At 38.8% G+C, this 17064-nt stretch overlaps 1 protein-coding gene across 4 annotated transcripts in view; it reads right to left on the reverse strand.

Annotated features, from left to right (window-relative positions):
- Window positions 1-6556: 6556 nt before the first annotated feature.
- The window catches only part of BZW2 (basic leucine zipper and W2 domains 2), a 50381-nt gene continuing 39873 nt past the window's right edge, over window positions 6557-17064 (reverse strand). For all 4 annotated transcript variants that reach the window (XM_058181830.1, XM_058181829.1, XM_058181832.1 and 1 more), the window contains exons 10-12: window positions 16657-16795; window positions 11220-11342; window positions 6557-7452 (exon numbers count right to left, since the gene is read on the reverse strand). In XM_058181830.1, coding sequence (XP_058037813.1) covers window positions 7415-7452; window positions 11220-11342; window positions 16657-16795 — 300 coding nt within the window. In that variant the 3' untranslated portion in view covers window positions 6557-7414. The remainder of the gene's footprint in view (window positions 7453-11219; window positions 11343-16656; window positions 16796-17064) is intronic.

The following is a 17064-nucleotide window of genomic DNA, read 5'->3' on the forward strand; positions in this document are numbered from 1 at the left end:
TATTCTTCTGTTGGTTTGTCCAATGTATGTGGTGGGGCAGGCGGTGCATGGGATTTCATATACTCCTTGATTTTCTAACTCAATTTTGTCTTTGGGGTTTCTTAGGATGGTGGATATTTTTTGGTTTGTGCAGAATGTTGTCTTGATGTTATGTTTGTGGAGGATCTTGCTGATTCTGTCTGTGGTGCCTTTTATATATGGGAGGAGGGCTGTGCCATTTTCTTGCTCTCTGTCTTGGGTTTTAGTGGGGGGTTCTTTTTGGATTAGTTTGGTAATCTTATTTCTCTGGAATCCATTGGATGTTAGTACACTTGTGAGAGTGTGTAGTTCGGTTTTTAGGTGTTGTTCGTCAGCTAAGCATTTTGTTCTAGAGATGAGTGTCTTGGCTACGGAGTTTATCTGTGCTGGGTGGTGGTGTGAGAGTGCATGCAGATAGCGGTTTGTGTGTGTTTTCTTCTGGTAGATGGTGTGTCCTAGGGAGCCATTGGGTTTCTTGTAGACTAAGACATCTAGGAAGGGAAGTTGGTTGTTAACTTCTGTTTCCATGGTGAACTGTATTTTGGGGTGTAGGCTATTGAGGTGTGTGAGGAAGTTTTCAAGTTTTTCTTTCCCCTGTGGCCAGATTATGAAGGTGTCGTCTACGTATCTGAGCCAGAGTTTGGGTTTGTGATCAGATTTTTCTAGTGCTTGGGTTTCAAAGTGTTCCATGTAGAGGTTGGCAATGACAGGTGAGAGGGGTGATCCCATGGGTGCTCCTTCTATTTGTTTGTATTTTTGTCCGTTATAGATGAAGTATGTGTTGGATAGGCAGTGGTTGGTCAGATCTAGGATGTGCTTGGGCTGCCTATGATGTGCTGCCTAGGATGTGCTGCCTAGGATGTGCTGCCTATCCAACACATACTTCATCTATAACGGACAAAAATACAAACAAATAGAAGGAGCACCCATGGGATCACCCCTCTCACCTGTCATTGCCAACCTCTACATGGAACACTTTGAAACCCAAGCTCTAGAAAAATCTGATCACAAACCCAAACTCTGGCTCAGATAATAGACACACCTTCATAATCTGGCCACATGGGAAAGAAAAACTTGACAACTTCCTCACACACCTCAATAGCCTACACCCCAAAATACAGTTCACCATGGAAACAGAAGTTAACAACCAATTTCCCTTCCTAGATGTCCTAGTCTACAGGAAACCCAATGGCTAGGACACACCATCTACCAGAAGAAAACACACACAAACCGCTATCTGCATGCACTCTCACACCACCACCCAGCACAGATCAGCTCCGTAGCCAAGACACTTATCTCCAGAACAAAACGCTTACTTGACGAACAACACCTAAAAACCGAACTACACACTCTCACTAACGTACTAACATCCAATGGATTCCAGAGAAATAAAATTACCAAACTAATCCAAAAAGAGCCTCCCACTAAAATCCAAGACAGAGAACAAGAAAACGGCACAGCCCTCCTCCCATATATAAAAGGCACCACAGACAGAATTAGCAAGATCCTCCACAAACACAACATCAAGACAGCATTCTGCACAAATCGAAAAATATCCACCATCCTAAGAAACCCCAAAGACAAAATTGAGTTAGAAAATCAAGGAGTATATGAAATCCCATGCACCGCCTGCCCCACCACATACATTGACAAACCAACAGAAGAATAAGTGCACGATTGAAGAACACAAGAACTCATTCAAAAAGAGGAACCAACTTCTTCCCTGGTCCAACACTTTAAAGTCACAGGACACGATATTGACTTTAAAAGACCAGAACCATCGCCAAAACTGAACACTTTAACAACAGAATAATCAGAGAAGCCATCGAGATAGAAAACGCCCACACAGCATGAACAAACGAGATGATACCTCCGCCTACCAGCCATTTGAAACCTGCCTTATTGACAAACGTGTCCCTAACACGAGGAATGACACCAGACCCACACTCACGAGGTCCACACAGGATGTCACCACCACACATCCACCCAGAAAGCACACCCAAACCCACACTGATCAGAAGCACCAGGACCAGAAGCCAGACCGCAGCTGCAACATTAGCCATTTCAAACCCCTCCAATTCATGCAGCAGACTGACACTGAAGATGTAGCACACCACGAACACGAAGCCAAACAGCAGCAGTGCAGCTCACCAGCTCAGATCCCCTGCAACTCAGACTAATCTGAGCACAACCAAGCCCCCACCCAAACAGGACACACCCCAGCCAATCAGAGCACCAAAAACCCCATCCAATCAGAGCACAGCCAAGCTCCCACCCAATCAGTTCAAACCCCACTAGCAGTTAAAAAGGAAGAAACAGCTGCAATCACACATTGCTCCCAGAAGCGAAGCTGAAGCCTGAAGATGACGAATGAGACTTTCGTGACGCCAAGACACTTCCAATTTTACGCGGAGAAAACCCGAATAACCAAAGACCCATATACAAACACCCGAAAACCTCAGAAAACAAATATATATATATATATATATATATATATATATATATATATATATATATATATATATATATATATATATGTAGATCTTTGGTTATTCGGGTTTTCTCCAGAAATTGGAAGTGTCTTGGCGACGTTCGACAAAGTCTCATTCGTCATCTTCAGGCTTCAGCTTCGTGCTTCTGGGAGCAATGTGTGACTGCAGCTGTTTCTTCCTTTTTAACTGCTAGTGGGGGTTTGAACTGATTGGGTGGGAGCTTGGCTGTGCTCTGATTGGATGGGGGTTTTTTTGGTGCTCTGATTGGCTTGGGGTGTGTCCTTTTTGGGTGGGGGCTTGGTTGTGCTCAGATTAGTCTGAGCTGCAGGGGGATTTGAGCTGGTGAGCTGCATAGCTGTTGTTTGGCTTCATGTTTGTGGTCGTGCTACATCTTCATAGTCGGTGTCAGTCTGCTGCATGTATGGATTGGAGGGGTTTGAAATGGTTAAAGTTGCAGCTGCGGTCTGGCTTCTGGTCCTTGGTCGTGCTTCATGATCAGTGTGGGTTTGGGTCTGCTTTCTGGGTGGATGTGTGGTGGTGACATCCTGTGTGAACCTCGTGAGTGTGGGTCTGGTGTCATTCCTCTTGCTCAAATCCCCCTGCAACTCAGACTAATCTGAGCACAACCAAGCCCCCACCCAAAAAGGACACACCCCGAGCCAATCAGAGCACCAAAAAAAACCCCATCCAATCAGAGCACAGCCAAGCTCCCACCCAATCAGTTCAAACCCCCACTAGCAGTTAAAAAGGAAGAAACAGCTGCAGTCACACATTGCTCCCAGAAGCACGAAGCTGAAGCCTGAAGATGACGAATGAGACTTCACAAACGCCGCCAAGACACTTCCAATTTTACGGAGAAAACCCGAATAACCAAAGATCTACATACAAACACCATGAAAACCTCAGAAAACAAATATATATATATATATATATATATATATAAATATATATGTAGATCTTTGGTTATTTGGGTTTTCTCCCGCATAAAATTGGAAGTGTCTTGCCAAGACACTTCCAATTTTACGCGGGAGAAAACCCGAATAACCAAAGACCTACACACACACACACACACACACGCACATATATTAAATGATTATTTTTGAAAAATCATTTATCATATCTTGCTAATTTAGACTTCATAATTCAGGAGCAAATATAAAACTGATCTTTATCCTTCTTCCTTTTGAGGTATAAAATTTAGTTCACTATTTAATTATAAATTTCAAAGGGTAAATGTCATATTTCTGACACAAATCTCCTTTTATGTGGCTCAATTTATATCGATCTAGGTAGCATGATTAACAAACAGGGATGGTAGGATTAGAATCCAATGATATCTGGAGCAATGGTAAAATCCTGCCAGTTCTGCCTGGCTCACGCAAAGTGGTAGTGGCAGTGGCACATGGTTTGGCGAATTGGTAAAGGTGGCAGCACGAGAGTCCACCCATCAACCTGGATCATGTTCTTCCTGGTTTTAACTAGGAAGTAACCCATTTTTGACCCTCTGGTCAAACGATCTGATGATGGCGCGTGCACTCACTCCACTCCCACGCACAGTGCACACACTTCTGAACCAGTTGTTGTGCCTGCGAGCCCCGAGCCAGGCTTCCTGGCAGAGAGTGACTTGGAGAGTGAGGGGGAAGAGCCGACAGGGCTTCCCTCTGCGGAATCTTCCTCTCTGGCTCCAGTCCAGATTCCAGAAGCAGGCCAGGTAGAGGACCTGACATGGCCTATTTCCCCTTCCCCCTCCTTCCCCCTGGCAATGCCCCAAGAGCCAGCTAAGGAGGATCGATCGTGGCTAGATGCAAGGCAGCGATGCTGACTGAAGCGTGCGCAGCAAAAGAAAGGAAGGGGCTGGCCCAGGGAGTACTGAATCATGGGCCAGCCCCTTCCTTTCTTTTGCTGCGCACGCTTCAGTCAGCATCGCTGCCTTGCATCATGGAGCCACACCCCACAGGGTATAAAAGTGGGTGGAACTGCCTTTGGGCTCCGTGATGGACAAAAACTGACTTTTGAAAACTTTGGCTGCTTTATTGTGAGAGTCAGGAATTGGCTTTTGGGGCTTCTGTTTACTTCTGAACTCTGGGTTGCTCCAGCAATAGACCGCAGTAGCACTGAAGAGATGAGGAGGACTTGGCAGGCAATCACAGGTTCGTTGCCAGAGCTGATATCTGTAGCAAGAATAAATTGCTGGCAAATACAGTCAGCTTGTGTGTCTTCTGGGGGGTGGGGCAGAACACCAGTAGGGAAGTTAAGTAGATTTGACTCCTGATCTGGAGAATCAAGTTTTCCATTTCTATTTTAGAAAGAAATAATTCTTTGTACAAAAAAGAAAAAAGGAATAACTTTTTTTAAAAAAGTGCATTCAAATACAGATGATTTCCTCTACTTGAGTGCAAAATGTCCATTGCTAACCAAGACAGTTATGTAAATTTTGCCCCATTTTACAAACTTTCTTGCCACAGCTATCAAACGAATCACTGCAGTTGTCAAACTGCTGATACAGTTGAGTGAATCTGGTTTCCCCATTGACTTTGCTTGCAGGTCACAAAAGATGGTCACGTAACCCCAGGATACTGCAATTGTCATAAATACATGCCAGTTTCCCAGTGCCCGAATTTTGATCACGTGATCATGAGGATGCTGTAACGGTTATGTGAAAAATGGTCATAAGCAGGGGTGAAATGCTACCGGATCGGACCGGATCGGGCGAGTAGGTAACGGAGATTGGTTCTGGTTCACTGATCCAGTAGCAATCACTGGCTGTCCACGCTCCCGAACCACTCCATGGCCCGCAGTCCAGCCTTCGCAAGCTGGACACCGGAACACTGGGAAGGCAGCTCGCCACCTGCTCGCCCTTCGGTCAGGGGTCGGGACCCATGCCCTGGGGCCGCCGCCTGCCCCAACCGGGTCAGGGAATGCACCATTCCCCAATTCTGGCCTTTCCCCAGAGCCGCCGCCCGCTCTTCCTTTGCCCACTTTCTGCCGGCTTGCCACCTGTTCCCCCTTCGCCTTTGGTCAGGGCCCAGGGATAGCTCATTCCCCTGAGACCCCAGAGCCACCCCCTGCTCACTGCCTGCCTCAACCGGGATGGGGAATGCACCATTCCCTGACACCAGCCTTGTCCCAGAGCCGCCGCCCACCCTTCCTTCGCCACGCAGCATATACTTACTTTCTTTCAGCGGCTGGCTGCCAGGAAAGGCAAGCATCGAAAAGTTACTGGAGTTCCTCCCCTTGAATATGCCACCACCATTGCTGCTTGTTCCATGCACCGGCTGCGCAAGCGCACACCGTTTATTTCATTTATCAGTGGCAGGTTGGGTGTGCGCTTGCACAGCTGGTGCATAGAACAAGGCGGCATATTCAAGGAGAGGAACTCTGGTAACTTTTGGACGCTTGCCTTTCCTGGCAGCCAGCTGCTGGAAGAAAGTAAGTATACGCCACGTGATGAAGGAAGAGTGGGCGGCAGCTCCAGGACAAGGCTGGTGTTGGAGAATGGTGCATTCCCTGACCCCGTTGAGGAGGCGGCAAGCAGGGGCGACTCCGGGGCCTCAGGGAATGGGGTGTCCCTGGGGCCCCGGACCAAAGGCGAAGGGCGAGCAGGCAGCGAGCGGGCGGTGAGTGGGCAGCAGCTCCGGAGAAAGGCTTGAGTTGGGGAATGCACCATTGAGGCAGGTGGCGGCTCTGAGGCCTAGGTGAAGGGAGAACAGGTGGCGAGGAAAAGGGAAAAGGCAGAATAGAAATTAATTTTTTTCCCTACTGGGTTCTGTGGGTGTGGCTTGGTGTGGGGGTTGTGACTGAGTAGACATGGCTGTGAGTGACATTGAGTTGGCCACGTCCACTCAGTCACAGGACACACCCACCCACCAAGCCACACCCACAGAACAGGTAGCAAATTTTTTTTAGATATCACTCTTGGTCATAAGTAACTTTTTTCACTACCACTGTAACTTCGAACAGTCACTAAACAAATGTTTATAAGTTGATAATTTGCATTCAAGATATTTTTAAAATCTACCCAGTTATTAAACACAGGACCTCTTTAATTTATTGAAAATTATTTTAATTGGTTAATATAACCGAGTCATTAAACAGGTTTTAAACCTTTTTTTGTAATTTATCACTGTTTCTCTTATGTAAGAACAGTCACATTACTGTTTAAAAAAAAAAAGAAAACAGAATCCAGTTTAATGTAGATACCTTAGGGCTAGATAGGTGTTACCTATACACACGGCAGGCTGGCTCTCTTTTGGTTTATTGCAGTTTTTTATGTGGAATATCTCATTAGCCCAGGAGATTTCTGCCTCAGTATCAAATGTTCCTGCAGACTTAACCTCAAATTTGGAAACATTCCACATTGGTAGTGTACAGTGTGAGTTATAGTAAGAAAGAAGCTTGCCATATGGATAAGGTAATGTTCTTTGAATAATTCTGCCGTAAAACTTAGCAGTGGTTTATTTCCATACTAACCACTTCTAAAAAAAAAGTCTGGAAAAATGAATATATAAAATCCATTCAATTAAAAAAAAAACATCTTAGTGATGTCGACTCACATACACACAAAAAAAACTGACCTAAGTATAGAGATTTTAAAAAATGGGCAGAAAATGGGCAGAAAATGAAATACCTGAAAATATAATAAAAACTTTTAATCCCAATTTCCCTAATTGTCTCCTTGCTGAATGCCATTGTCTACATGGCACACAGCTTGCCAAAAGAGGCAACAACAATGCTTTTTATTTATTTTATTTTATTTTATTTTATTTTATTTTTCTAAACAAACTAACAAAGGAAAAAAATCTAGCTTAAAGTTTCAGTATGACACTAAAGGAACAGTCTTGCTTGGATAGTACAAAATTATGAAAGAGCAGGCATCTTGTAATCTTGTCTGGTTTGTGCTTTGTTTAGCCATCTTGATTGTCATCCCCTTCAGATTCAGATTCTAAAAAACAGAGAGAAAAATAATATTATTATTAATTCTTATAGCTTTAAAAATACTACATACGTACACATATATATACAATTCCATAAATTAAATTAGCCACAAGCCAAAAGGAGAAGGTTGAAAGTGAAAAGCATTTATTTTAATCGGTGGTGTAAATGCCCTCTACTGTCAAGAATAAGCTTCTCCGCCCTGAATATTTCCTATGTTCCTGATTTAAGTTGTGCTAATGAGCATGTTAAATTTAACATCCAATATATGTGGTGGGCATCTGGCAGGGCAAAATAGACCTACAAATACATTAGTGAAGTCTGGACTATAAATTAATCATTCACAAAGATTAAAAATAAATCTCATGATAGGGACCTTCTTAAAATGGGAACCTTCAATTTATAATAGGAAAAACTGGGAAGGAGAGACTACAACTGCTACATATCATGATACACAAAGTGTAGCAGTTGTACTCTCTCCTTCCCAATTTTTCCTATTAAAATGTTTTATAATTGCATCATGAGATGTAACAGTTACAATTGTCAGTGCTGGCAATAATCTCCCAAAATAAAAACAGTAATAAACCTGGACATGACATTACTTCACCACTATTCCCACTAAATATCTTTCAGATTCTGAAAGCCACAAAAATCTCCCTGGTCCCTGAAAAAAAAAATATGACAAGACAATATCTCCCACCATCAACCATATAGTGCCAATGTCTGGCTGCTTTACCAACTTTCTTGAAGGAAAGGACTGTGAGCCCTATTTATCTTTCCAGAATACTGCAGACTAAGGCAAGGTTTCCCTGATGTGAATAACATGGACAGGTTCCAACTACCTTTAAGACTCAGTATTAAAACCTATTCCCCCATCACTAAGCCAATCCTATCGCCTTGCCTGCTGCTGTTTTTTCCTTGGGAGAAGGAAGGATAAAGGCTGCTGTTTCTTCCATGAGACAAGTTCCCTGTTTTGTTGTAAAGAAACAAGACTGTCATGAAACCTAGCTATGCCTTTCCTCTTTTATTTATTCTTACTTTTAAAGATAATTTTCCTTGATTTTCAATTAAAATACTACCTAAAATGGTGCAATTAAAGACATACCAAAAAAGGCAACAGCAAAAAACAGGAATGCTGCTGTTCATTTATTTGTGAAAAGCCCAACATGTTAAGTTTAGACAGTTTTATTTAAATAAATCTTCCCATGGCTCTCTTACTGCTTATCAGATTATTATATTATGTGTAAGTATATCTGTTTTTAAAAAATTACACAACTCAGTCTCTTTTTGGAGATATTACTTCAGTCAACCATTTTTAAAAAAACGATGGAAAAATTATTAAACTGAAGAATTTTTAGGAACTGAATAAAGCAAATAAAAATAAAAATAAAGCAAATAAAATAAAATAAAGCAAATAAAATAAAACAAAGCTTAAAACACACCTATTTATTCAAGCGGGACTGGCATAATAATGTAGAATTTTAAAGTTGGGGTTTATTAATATTTAAAAATTTTAAAATCTAAATTTTAATTTATCGGCCTTTATAATTTGCTTTGTTTTAAATGTTGTTTTAATTGTATATATTTTGTTTTATCGCTGGCTGTACACCGCCCTGAGTCCTTCGGGAGAAGGGCGGTATAAAAATTTAATAAATAAATAAATAAATAAATAAATAAATAAATAAATAAATAAATAAATAAATTTTAACTCTGAGGGCAAAATACAAATTCATGATTACAACCTGCCACCCATATGTACATTACATTGAATTAGACTTCAAGGAGATTTGTTTTATGACTTTTCAACAGGATACAAAAAAACCCTTTCCATGACAAGCCAATATATGGAGTTGGAGAATGAAATCAACCAAAATTAAAAAAAATCTTATTAACTATTGATAGAATATATATGACAGCTGAGGCGATGAAACATCTGCTCTTTCATTTTATGGCTGTATGCACTATGGAACTAGCTGTACTTTCGATTTAAAAACAGAACTAGGCAATCTTGCAATTTTTACTACAAAATATTCAGCATTTCAGCTCAAATAATATCCAGTAAATAAGGTGATAAACTCAGTTTCAGGGAAGTAATAGTGAAATAAAGAAGGATGATGCCGAATTTAAGCTGTCACTTTCTCAAAAGAATAAAGCATCTAAACACAGATAAAATGCTATATTATGCTTGTCCACCTTGTCAATTTGATGTGCCATCCTCCAGTGTATGTATGTGGTTGTGTGTGTATACTGTATGTGTTTAAGTGGATATGCATATACAAAACACCTTTTTAAAAAAGTGTTAAGCAGCCAAATTTTTTTTTTCAGATTATAGTACTGTTTCGGAAACTAATCCAAGCTGTTTCCATATGGATATATTTTGCCCAGTAAAATGACATGGCTGTGCATGGCTATACATTATATGAAGATAGACAGGAACACCTTTGGAAAAGAAAGTATGAACCTATAAAATGAAATTGATGTGTGGTATGCAATTCAAAGCACTTTTTGTGAAAAATTTGCAGAACTCTAATATATATTCCAATAAAGAGCACGGACAGTGTGTATTTATGTGTGAGTATAAGAGAAAGAACGAGACAGTGAGAGATAAAAAAAGATAAATAATATAAAACATCTATAAAATAAGATAGACATTGGTTCCCTGAACCAATGACCTGCAGAGAGCAGCTGTCATTTTCACATTCACAATTGTCATATACAGGTTCACACCTTCTCCTCTCCCTGCCTCCAGAAACCAGAAAAGGAAAAATAAAATATGGAAATGAGGAATGTGGAAAGCAACTATTCAGGCAAGGCAAGGCAATATAAGAATGGGAAGAAAGAAAAGAGAGTAAAAAGTTCCTTTAGAATTCATAGAAAGAACTAAATTCACCAACAGAAGAGATAAGTAATCTATTTGTTGATCATTTGAAGGAAGAACAACAGCATGCAGCTCATCTGTAACAACGTCAAACACCTCACCTAAATTGAAAACCAACTAAATCTTTGCAAATGTATTATATGAAGCCACATCAGTTATTTAAACATGATGGGAATGAGACTAGACCAAAAATATCAACAGAAGCTCAACTCTTATGAATTAAATTATTAATCTGACTTGCTGCTATTACTAGACAAAACTTTCTAACCCTACCCAGCAATGATAGAGACTGAACACAAAATTTCCTATGTGCTTGTCAATCCACAAAAGACCAGCAGCAAAAAGATGGAAGCAGATTTCTTTAATGTGTAGCCAGAATGCAGAACAAGTCAAGTTACAGGGTCAAAGTTAGCGCTGAGAGCAGCTGCCTCTCAGCGCTATTTATACATGCTGTTCATCTTAAGCCACCATCCGGTGGCTACGACAAACCCCCTTCAACTATTCATCAGTTTTAAGATTCCTGCCTCCATGGGGCGTCTCTGTCTTCCCCAGCACGCGATGTGTGACATCATCAGAGTTCCCGTCCATCACAGATGCTGCCCTCCGCCATCAGAGGTCACTACAGATAGTTTTGGTGGCTTCATCTCCCCCTCGCCCCCTCCACTGAATGTTGAGTCCCAGCTGGGGCTTGACAGCAAGATTCTCCCCTTGATTCAAATCTCATCCAGGGACTAGCCATTGCATAACCTGACTAGCCAATGCATGCATGGCCTATTTTAAGCATATTTAATTTAGGCAATGGATAATCCAAAAGACTTTGATCTGTGGATCAAAGAATCTCAGAGCTCCAGATAAACAAAAAACAGCTCATGTAATTAAAAATTTAATTAGAAAATTACCTTCTTCAGCATTTTGCAGCCATTCCACAAACTTCTTCATTTGATCAAGAAATATACTTTTGCCTTTAGAAAGATGTGCCTCTTTGAACCATTTCAAAATAGCTTCTTCACTTAGGACATCAGCTGAAATTCAAATTCAGAAAAATAACCATTAGTAAATATTTCTGTGAACTATAATATATAACATAATATAACAACCGATTTGGAAGGGACCTTGGAGGCCTTCTAGTCCAACCCCTTGTCCAGGCAGGAAACCCTACACCATCTCAGTCAGATGGTTATACAACATTTTCTTAAAAATTTCCAGTGTTGGAGCATTCACAACTTCTGCAGGCAAGTCGCTCCACTTATTAATTGTTCTAACTGTCAGGAAATTTCTCCTTAGTTCTAAGTTGCTTCTTTCTTTGATCAGTTTCCACCCTCTGCTTCTTGTTCTACCCTCAGGTGCTTTGGAGAACAGCCCGACTCCCTCTTCTTTGTGGCAACCCCTGAGATATTGGAACACTGCTATCATGTCTCCCCTAGTCCTTCTTTTTATTAAACTAGACATAGTTCCTGCAACCATTCTTCATATGTTTTAGCCTCCAGTCCCCTAATCATCTTTGTTGCTCTTCTCTGCACTCTTTCTAGAGTCTCAACATCTTTTTTACATCATGGCGACCAAAACTGGATGCAATATTCCAAGTGTGGCCTTATATACTATACTATACAAGTAATCCTCCACTAACTATGAAAATAAAAATTTCTGTTGCTAGACAAGGCAGTTGTTAAGTGAATTGCACCCCATTTTATAACCTTTTGTGCCACAGTTCTTAAAACAAACACTGCGGTTAAATGAATTATGCATTTGTTAAGTGAATCTGGCTGGAAAAGTTACTCTGATGGTGACATGACTCTGGGACACTGCAATTGTCATAAATATGCACCCAAATTTTGATCATGTGATCATGGAGATGATGCAACCATCATAATGTGAAAAACAGTTGTAAGTTACTTTTTTTTGTGCCATTGTAGCATCAAATGTTCACTAAAAAAATTGTTGTAAGTCATGGACCACCTGTAAATATTATTGCTGCTTTAAAAAAAATGCATCCTGAAATAATTTTATTACTGTGGACAGAGACAAATAAGGCTTCAGTTGGATATTAAGATTTGAACGAAACAAAGATTCAGATGTACAGTACTCCAGAGGAGAAAAATGAACTAGAGGGAAACAAGTCTAATTAAAAGAGCAGTATATTGTGTATTATTTGCTTAGAAATGAAGAGAATGAAGAGATCTTAATAGACCACAAAGGAGCACAAAAGTGAAACATGCCACCTAGAGGAATTCAAAGGCCAATTGATTTCTCTTTTTATTTGAAAAAAGTCTGATTGTAACTTTTATATGCTTTCCACATATACCTTTTTCCAAGATAGGTTTTGTCTCAATTAAGCAATCATCTTTGAACATCTCCCAAACTTGCATTTTGGAATAGAAATTTAAAGAGGATTACATAGATATTTTAAATGCTACAATTTTTCATGAACTTTTACAGATGCTTTCCCAGTAACTCTACAGAGTTATCACTTGGAACAAAGCACACAAACTGATGCATTGAGAGAATAAAATTTTAGATATTGTCATCTACTACATTTCCAAGGAAGAGCAATTGACATGTAAGAAAAGACATATTAGCAAAATAAGCTGTGAAAAATTGCATGCTTTCTGATTTGCAAAACTAAAGTGCAAGTCAGCATAAATTATGTTTGTTTCCATATGGCTGGAAGACAAGAGCCAAGAATACCAAATTAGTTGGCAGGATTTATCCTTTAAAACTGAATATACAACAGTTGTGAATGAAGGGCAGTACAGAATATATTCTGGCCAAACTATAATTTACAGAAATTAAGAGATTTGATGAAATTATTGAAGTCAGACTTTCAGTTAACAAATGAGCAAGGATTTGATTTATGAAGAATGGGAATCAATAAAAATGTTTAATTTAATAGTTTAAAAAGTAATATATTCCACAAATAAATGTTCCCAATTAAGCTAATTGGAAAGAGATTTAGAAATCACAACTTCACATAGCACCATAATTTATCTGTAGAATTTATTAGAGATATTAACTTAATGGGTTTGAAAGAAAATTGAATCTATTATATGAAGGTCTGTGAAAGCCCATCAGTTTTTCAATTAGCACATTTCAAATATGAATTATAAAGGAAAATGGGGAAAGAAATAAATTTCTTCATTTCCTGCCAATAAGCACCTCAGAGGTATCCAGTTGGCCACTATGAACACAAAATGGCAGAATAAGATGGGTCTTGACCTGGCCCATAAGAGCTATAGTTATATTCTGAACTTCTTTCATTCTTGGTGAAAATGTGGGAAGGAATATATATTAAAAGAAATGGCTTTCACATTGCATTAAATAAAATAGTGGCTTAATAAAATATATTTTTCCAGTAAAGGAAGAATAGGCTTATTGACAACAACAACAACAAATTCTTCCATTTAAGTGGTCATTATTCAAAACAATACAAACAAAACTATTATAAAATTGTTCTACTGAAACTGTTTTTCCCCTTCCAAGTATTTATAGCAACAATCCCAATAAGATCCAACCAAAAAATGTTGGTTTCCATGACAACTAATTTAAGATCAATGTGAACACAATCCTTAAATAAAACTGAAAATGGGGAAAGGAAGAAACCCAATAATTTAGCCAAAGAATTGAGTGCTTTCATGTAAGCCTTTTGAACAAAAGATACACAGCTTGTTCCATTTGGAAACCTTTTCCCCTGGATTATAGGTTGTTTAATATTTCTAACACTCATATTCACCTTTCAAATCTTTGTAGCTGTGCCTGAATGCAAGTTCAGATCAGCCAGCAGAGAAGTAACCAAAAAAACCTGTCTTGATTTAAGTTCTCTACCTTTTGCTGCCAGAAATAAGTGGTAGAAAGCATGCATACAGCTACTTTTAATCAAATTAGAAGGGAGACCATCTCTGACTGTAAATAAGGTGTAAATAAGAAGATGTAGTAATATTTAAAAAGTGAATATATATATTCCAACCTACTTTTAAAAAATATCAAAATGCAATGGAAATCATAACTGGAACTCTTCTTGTGGTATCACCGCATCTCATATATATATCACACATTGCTCCCAGAAGCACGAAGCTGAAGCCTGAAGATGACGAATGAGACTTCGTCGAAATGTCGCCAAGACACTTCCAATTTTACGTGGGAGAAAACCCGAATAACCAAAGACCTACATACAAACACCCGTGAAAACCTCAGAAAATATATATATATTTTGCACCGCATCTCATATATATATCACACATTGCTCCCAGAAGCACGATGCTGAAGCCTGAAGATGACGAATGAGACTTCGTCGAAACGTCGCCAAGACACTTCTAATTTTACACGGGAGAAAACCTGAACAACCAAAGACCTACATACAAACACCCGTGAAAACCTCAGAAAATATATATATATTTTGCACCGCATCTCATATATATCACACATTGCTCCCAGAAGCACGATGCTGAAGCCTGAAGATGACGAATGAGACTTCGTCGAAACGTCGCCAAGACACTTCTAATTTTACACGGGAGAAAACCTGAACAACCAAAGACCTACATACAAACACCCGTGAAAACCTCAGAAAATAAATATATATATATATAGAATTCCAGTTATGATTTCCGTTGCATTCTGATATTTTTTAAAAGTAGGTTGGAACTGAAAAGTTTATTTGATGTCATCTTCCCCACTCTCAAATTACCCAAAATTGCACTATGCCTTTGTGCTGCCAAAATTCAGCAGTGCAATCTTGAAGTATTGATGGTTTGTGCAGAGCCCAAAGGACTTCATTCCTTGTGTATCAGATTAGTGTATGCTACATGAATTTCCAGATAAAATTTGTTTACAGCTATATGGCAAATAAAATAGAAACTCTCTGACATCCTCTCATGATGAATGTATTTGCTCACCTGTGCAAAAAATTTTAATAAACAAGCTAGAAACAAAGAATTGGTCAACTTCTAGCAGATTCTTTGGCATAATAACCCAGACAATTAAATCTTTTCAAATTGATCTTTTCATTCTCCTTACTTTATCACTCTTTTTGTCATCCAGTTTTATGTTACTTGAATTAGCTGACACGTAATTCAGTTGATTACCCTAATCAAATCCATTGTAATTAAATCAAAACAGAAACATCAAAGTTTTGACTTTTAATCTGAAACCTAATTTTTCTGTAATGCATTTAGAGCCAGAGGGATAGTAATAGCCATACAAGTGATTACAGGAAGCGCAAGAACTTTAGTCTCTTGGGTGTTATTATATGATGCATATGTACCAACAAGTAGAATTGCTAGGGAATTCAGACATCTTTTGCCAAACATAGTCTGCAGCTGAAAGTACAGTTTCATTCCAGCCTAGAAAAAAGCCTTTCCATATTGATATTCTGGAAAGACATGTCCTGAGCAACATGCTGGACTTTTGGAAGCTGCTCTGATAAACGCTTAAAGCTTGTACTCTTTTGTTAACACTGGTAAAACTGTAAATGTTGTATAATATCAAAATCCATAGAAATAGACACCAAGGATAATGAATATGAATTTGCTATGTAAAATATTAATACTCCTCCCCTCCAGGTGTGGCAGGCTTTTCTGAAAAGAAATTAAAACATAGCCTTCTACCTTCATATGGGAGCCCAGAGGGTTGGGGACCAAAGAGCCCTCCCTTTACCTTTTAAACTAAGTTTTAACTGGGATCATCCTTCCTCGTCTCCTTTTAAATTCATTTTTTTAAATTTTTAATTCTTAAATGATGTTTTTATATTTTTACACTTTATTGTACATTGCCTTGCTGAGGGAGATATTTTTCAAAAATGTGCAAAATAAATAAATATGATTGGAATGTAAAAATATACAAGCAGCTGTCACATTTTTATTATTTTTTGTATACTGAAATAAAGAGAGATTGTATTGAGACCTACTCATCCACAGTTGATCATACAAGAAAGAAACCCAATTTTATCAAATCTGATTGCATTTTATGATTTACTTTAATAGCAATGGATCATAATTTGATATATTCCTTATATGATAAGTTTTCATGATAACTAATTTTTTATTTACATGCTAGTAGATTTCTTTTTAAAAATCTAAAAAATGTTTAAGGCACCAGACTAGAAACCAGAAGAATGGAAGTTCTAATTCCACTTTAGGCATGAAAACCGATTAGGTGACTTTGGGCCAGTCACTCTCTCTCAGTCCAGTCCACCTCACAGGTTTGTTGTTATGGGGAAAATAGGAGATGAAATGAGTATTAGATAGGTTGGTTGCTTTGAGTTATTTATAAAAATAATGAAGATGGGATAAAAAAAGTCTAAGCAATAAAAATAACTCTGAAATAAAAAAATATAAAAGAAAGTACCTTTATAAAAGAGCACCACAATCTTCTGAAAAGCTTTCATAAAGTGGATGTTATCATAACAATATTCCTGAACTTTCTGAAGAAGGATTAACTCTGACTGGCCTTGGGTGCTGAACACAGCCAGTAAAGGTGCATATTGCTAAAACAATCAAAGGAGAAATTGGATTAGTTATTTATAGATAAATATCAAGGAGAGTATTATCCAAATGTTTCAAAGGCTACAGAAGTTGATTTTGCAATATTTTCAATATAGGTAGTCCTCGACTTGCAACTCAATTGTTCAAAGTTACAATGGCACTGAAAAAAAGTGACTCTTGACAATTTTTCACATTTATGACCTTTTTAGCAGCCCCATGATCACATGATCAAAATTCAGATGCATGGCAACTGGCTCATACTTATAATCAT

Source organism: Ahaetulla prasina, chromosome 4 (genome assembly GCF_028640845.1).
Source record: "Ahaetulla prasina isolate Xishuangbanna chromosome 4, ASM2864084v1, whole genome shotgun sequence".
NCBI classification, from domain to species: Eukaryota; Metazoa; Chordata; class Lepidosauria; order Squamata; family Colubridae; genus Ahaetulla; species Ahaetulla prasina.